At 43.8% G+C, this 6,127-nt stretch overlaps 1 protein-coding gene across 1 annotated transcript in view; it reads left to right on the forward strand.

Annotated features, from left to right (window-relative positions):
* The first annotated feature begins 569 nt into the window (after window positions 1–569).
* The window catches only part of nkain2 (sodium/potassium transporting ATPase interacting 2), a 52,043-nt gene continuing 46,485 nt past the window's right edge, over window positions 570–6,127 (forward strand). The window contains exon 1 of the mRNA XM_052053224.1: window positions 570–1,553. Coding sequence (XP_051909184.1) covers window positions 1,500–1,553 — 54 coding nt within the window. The 5' untranslated portion in view covers window positions 570–1,499. The remainder of the gene's footprint in view (window positions 1,554–6,127) is intronic.

Below are 6,127 nucleotides of genomic sequence, written 5' to 3' on the forward strand. Positions count from 1 at the left end.
CAACAACTTCGCAATCAGATAATGAACTTTTTGCAGTTATAAAAATGCATTTTCAGCATGTGAGTGCCTTCTTGCTAGTGAAAACTTAAATCATATTTCCCCACATTTTCAAATCCAGGCTAAATGATTGAACTCATGATTGTTTAATTTGACACGTGGTGGGTGAACAGGTACAATGGAGACCCAAGTATTCCTCTTGCAACAATAAAAGTTCTATTTTAACCAAACGTTTAATTTTGTGGCTTTTGGTTGTTGTGGAAGAAACTACAATTCGAATGCAAAATGTTCCTCACTCCCCTTGCTAAAGGCATATATTTTAACTATATAGCTCTCATATATATTTGATACGTCTATTTAATGTTTTGATGGATTTTATGTAATTAATTGAAAGGAGCACTGTTCTCGTGAATGCGTAGTTTCATGCAAAGCCGCGCAGAGATAAGACAATTTAAACGACTGATTTCAAAATAAGATTACATTTAATCAACCCAATAGCGTCAAAGCATAATGCAGCCTTACAATGTCTTATTTTGAAAGATCCCGTCTGAAGTGGCATGTCCCTGCGCGGTGCTGGTCTTGACAGATGGCGGGCGAGAGACGCTCCTCACGGTTGTGGTTTCTCGCTCGGCTGGTCCATCTTCATCCCCATTGTCCGCCCGGTCCACTGTGTCAAGGCGAGTCCACAAATTAGGACGTCATTCCAGACATTTTTTTTTTGTGGTTAAAATCTCATCTCAATGGAGAGTTACTGAAGAGTCAGCGCCACCCGAACGCGTCTTTTATAATAAACGCTCCGGTCCGGTCCGGTCGGACGTAGCTGCTGTGACGGCCCATTTGGAGGAGCACCTGTGCGACGGAGGCGGCGGAAGCGGAGCGGCTGAGGTGCGATATGACCCCGGCGAGGAGACGCGGCACCCGGGGGAGGAGGACGAGAAGTGGCCGCTGACTCCTCGGAGAGCCGCATTTCGGGTTCAGTGTGGTCGCATTTTTTGGGGGACTCTTGAGGACGGCATTGTCTCCTCGCGTACGCACTTCCTCCAAGGGACACTTTTAGCACCTTTTTTTTTTTTTTTTACATATTAGACACTTCCAGGATTGAACCAAGTGGAATTATCAACCAAATTATAATTGTGAATTGATCTGGAGCAAAGAGTTTTTGACTTTTCATTACATACATTTTTTTTCCAAGATGACACCTTGGTTTATTGTCTCTGGGACCAAAGTTTTCCTCATGCAAGCTTTCCTCCCATTTTACAAATGATGTGAATTAATGATCAAAATGACACACTCCTAAAAGTGCTTTCCCAGACGAGACTACTACCATTTTCCAATCAGAGCCCAAGGGTCCCACGTCTCCCGGGAACCCCTCAAGGCCAAGCAGTGAGCGCCTCGACTTGGCCCGACAGCTCCAAGGAGGAACTGCAAAATTAGCAAACCTAGCCGGAGAGCCGGGGACGTTCCCCACGCAACTGCTGGGCAGGCAGGGTGCGGAGGACGCCATGGGGTGCTGCAGCGGCAGGTGTACCTTGGCCTTTATCTGTGGGATGCAGCTGGTAAGTGTTATGATTACTATCGATCCCTCAAAAGGGGCCCTTGATGACTTGGATCAATGCGGAGACATAAAAGTTTTTTTTTCCTGAAATCTTGTCAAGAGGTAATCAGCCAGTAATTTGTCACCGCGAAAGCTGGAGAGTGGATGGATATGTGACTGGGAGGTCACATCCCAGAGGTTAATAGGTGTGGAAACAAGCGGTAAATAAGGTGGGGGGGGGGGGGAGGGGGGTGATTCGATACATGTGATTCAGTGATCAACACACGACTTACGTTCGAGGAAGATTAGATGCGACGTTTCGTCACGGAAGCCAACTGCTGCCGTTGCCTGCTTTGCGTCTGTCTCCCGTCACCATCTGTGGCGAGAGTGGGAAGCGGTGCCAGGCGAGACAGCAGGGAGGGACGCGCGGCGGGAGGGAGAAAGGCTGGGAGGGGGCGAGCCGAGTTTGTGTGCAAACATGAGGGGATGTTTGAGAACACCGGTGATCTCATCCCCTTATAGGAAAGAAGAAACCGCACCTGCTGCAGCGCTTTGTTGATTCAAAACCTGCCGCAAAAAAAAAAAAGGTCAGGTTGTCATGGATTTTGAGAGGTTGGCTTTGGGGGTTTTCTTATAATTTTGAGCTATCGTCTCTACTTTTGCTCCATTGTGGCATTTGTGAACTACCACGGTGTGATAAATTGCCCACTTTTAACTCATTCAGTACCAGCCAATTCTGGACCGAATCTGAAAAAGACGTTTAAAAACGTCTTTGGGAGTGAATGAGTTAACATGGGTGTATGCCGTACGATTATGAGTACAAGTCAGAGCTAATGATTGACATGAATCACATTCGGGACGTAGCCAAATAATCCAACTAATGCAGGGAACATATACAGATGATTCATTTATTTCAAGTATCAAGTACAACTTTATCATCAAATATGCTAACATACAGCACAGATGAAATTTCCTCCCTCTTAAACAGACAACAAGAGGAGCCGCTGCGGGTGCCCGCGCCGCCATCAAAAGAACACTTCACATAAAATGACAAAATAATACAGGGTGGCCCACTTAAAAGTAGCCCGGATTTTTTTTTAAATTAAAATATTTTTTTAATTTTTTTCAAAACATGTATTTAATTACGTGAAGGTTACAAGTGACCCAAGTCTTTCCAAAACCTGTTTTTATTACTTACAGGTTACAAGAGATGCTGGAAGTGTTCCAAAACTGCTCCGGTTATACACGTTGCAGTTTCAGAGAATTCAGTACACGCTGACATGTCGTTCGTGATACACCAACTTGCTGGGATAGTCTCCGAGTTGACTTGTGAGGGCTATTTGTAATTCGCTGCTGAACATCACTGACAACTTCGGGCGTCCGGACTAATTTAGGTCTCTGCTTCTTCACGTTTGCGAGAGAGCCAGTGTCTCGCCATTTCTTAACCAGGCTCTGAACACAACGTTTAGCCGGTGGTTTTGTTTGTGGGTACTCGCGAGTGAAGGCCTCTTGTGTTTTCTTAATTGATCCGGTTCGCACATAGCCTTCCACAATCACTATTCTCTGCTGCAAGGAAAACACCATTTTCTTGAGGTATGGTACGCACCCGGAGAAGGTAGGAGCACTACTGTTCGTGTATAATCTAAAACAAACAAAAATTGGCTCAGCGCCAACGTGTATAACCGGAGCAGTTTTGGAACACTTCCAGCATCTCTTGTAACCTGTAAGTAATAAAAACAGGTTTTGGAAAGACTTGGGTCACTTGTAACATTCACGTAATTAAATACATGTTTTGAAAAAAATTAAAAAAATATTTTAATTTAAAAAAAAAATCCGGGCTACTTTTAAGTGGGCCACCCTGTACAACGCAACACATAAAACAGGCAGTCGTGCCATCTTCATCACTTTTCCTCCGTTCACTTTGTTGTTTGAAGCAGAGAAATTCACACCACGAGCAGCAATTGTTTATATTTTTGGGGGGGATCAGCAAAATGCTAACATCAATGTGTGACTGATCAAGATTTTATCCGGCTAGTTTTTCACTTTGCGCATTGACCATGACCAGTGGCCTCCGTTTTTTTTTTTTTGTCGTCGCAGCCGACCACACTTTGAAGTCATCCTTGAAACTGACTTAATTTGCCGCGTGTGTCTGGTTTTTATAATGCAGTATCTCAACGTTTTGAAGTATCACATCAGAGCAGGCACAGGTGCCTTTGAAGTGATGCTTTAGGGCAGATTGGGGGGAAAAAAACCTGAAGCTCAAGGCAAAGCCTAAGCGTAAGGTTGTAATTCCAGATTTCGTCTGATATGAGACGGGATCTCCCGAGTGTGGGAACTGGAGGTTTAATTTTGCGTCGGAAAAGAGACATCGTATGCTATTTGGAAAAGAAGCGTGGGCGTGGTAACGTTCTTAGCTCACAAGTGTCATTTAGTGGCTAACAAAAATGCCATTCTCTTGCGAATGTAGTAGAATTTTGTACACAGTGCACCACATAAAATGCTAACATACAATATATTGCCGGTTTGGCGGTTGTCAAAGACGCACGATGAACCAGGAAGAATACAGATCACAAGTTTTAATGAAGTTGATCATTTTATGTTTATGTCCCATATGTGTTTTTCAAATACGTATTTCCTGTAATTACGGCTTTACGACTACGTTAGCATTAGTTAGCAAGAGACGGTACTACATTACTGCTTTTGAACAATTTCAAAATATGGCGCCACCAAAAACGGAACTTTGTCCTTGTTTGTAAATTTAGAATACCCGACAGCCTTTCTTCTACATTGAGCGTTACAATTCCATTCTTTACAAAATAGTCCTACTCAAATGTATCGATTTTTACTCTTTATTTTTTCCAGGATAATATGGTCACGTGGAATAAAAATGTCCCCTTTTTCCAGGCGAGACCGATGCGTTTGAACCTTTATGCTTTGATATAGTGAAACAGGGCAACATTGTTTTCTTCCAAACAGTCAAAATATTTCGCCGCAAAACGGCCCGCCGCTTACACGCCTTCTTGACGTAAACAGGCATGCTGCGTGTTACTGTAGGTGAAGTCGCGAGAGGGCTGCACGCTTATTTGTGTCTAATGCGGTGGAACTAATGCCATGTCGCCATTGACAACACGTTTTGCTCCGTTGACTGTTGTAATACCAAAGCCTGCTGATAAGTCCATTAGCGTTTTCTGCGCATTTAAAAACACTCGCGCGCTGTGGGCGCCGCCGTTAGCTCGGTTCACTTGAAAGCGTTTAAGACGACCCTAAACGCCTCTTGGCGGTGAAGACTCCCCAGTTGTCCAAGATCTTCTTGAACTAATTGACCACAAATGTATATAAAGAAAAGCTCTCTTCTCAGCTTGAGATTCTCTTGGGGGAATTTCACTATGAGAACTTCCACGATGGATTGAACGAACGATACAAACCAACAGCAGTATGTACGTACTCGAAGTGATTCACCGCCTCTCTCTTCACAGTCCCTGTTTCATTCGTGAAGGTACCGTATTTTCCGCAATATAAGGCGCACCTACAATGAATGGCATATTTTGAAACCGTTTTCATATATAGGGCGCATGGCATTTTCAGGTGCACAGAATAGAAGCTACAATAGTGGATGAGGTTGTGTTATGCATCCACTAGATGGAGCTACGCTAAAGAGAATACAATACAATTGTATTCATATGGCGCTAACCCAACCGCTGCAGCTGTAGCAAAGCACATTTAAAAACAGAACATTTAAAATACTCCGTTCAAGAAATCTGAATTGTAATTCATTTTATAATCCATCAGATTATAAAATGGCTTTTGAGAAAATTGAATGCTTATAGGTGTGCCTTATCGTGCGGAAAATACGGTCATTGCTAAGCTATCTGATGTAGCCGAACAGGTATAACTGATGCTGCGCTCAGAAGCGTCAAAGCTGACAAAAACAGTGAGTCGGGGTCATCCGTTGATGAAGCATAAATCCTTTTTACAATCTTCCTTTAAACTCTGGTGTCCAACTCAAGGCCCGGGGGCCGGATCTGGCCCGCCACGTCAATTCACGTGGCCCGCAAAAGCAAATCATACATGTCAACTTCCATGACCTCATGACAGTAATTTAAACAACAATTGACTAAACCGTTATCCTTGACTTCTTGATATGGTTTCAGTCATAACGGCCCTCCAAGGCAAACTAAAATGTGGCCGTGGACAAAAATGGGTTTGACACCCGCTGCTTTAAACCAAACGCAGGACAGTTAGCCCGGGTAAAAATGAAATTTGCAACTTTAACATCTATAATTGCTTACATTTACTTGGAGCAGAGAGCAGTAGCATAACCACAGGCAATGAGCCAAATGCTGCTTCATCGACCATTTTCGCAAGTGTCATTAAGTCTCTAACTATAATTCTTCCTTTTGATGAAACCAGTGATCCATATATATTTCTTGGTGAGAGCGCAACAGATGTCGACATGACAAAGGAACCACCAGCAGATGATGGTGCACAAGCATACACACAAACTTGCATGCGAGGGCTATTATTCCACTCAAGGTGTCAGTGCCAATGGTCCTCGCCGCTGTAATGGCACCGCACAACACCCGCCAGCTGATGTCA

This window comes from Hippocampus zosterae, chromosome 19 (genome assembly GCF_025434085.1).
Source record: "Hippocampus zosterae strain Florida chromosome 19, ASM2543408v3, whole genome shotgun sequence".
Taxonomy (NCBI): domain Eukaryota; kingdom Metazoa; phylum Chordata; class Actinopteri; order Syngnathiformes; family Syngnathidae; genus Hippocampus; species Hippocampus zosterae.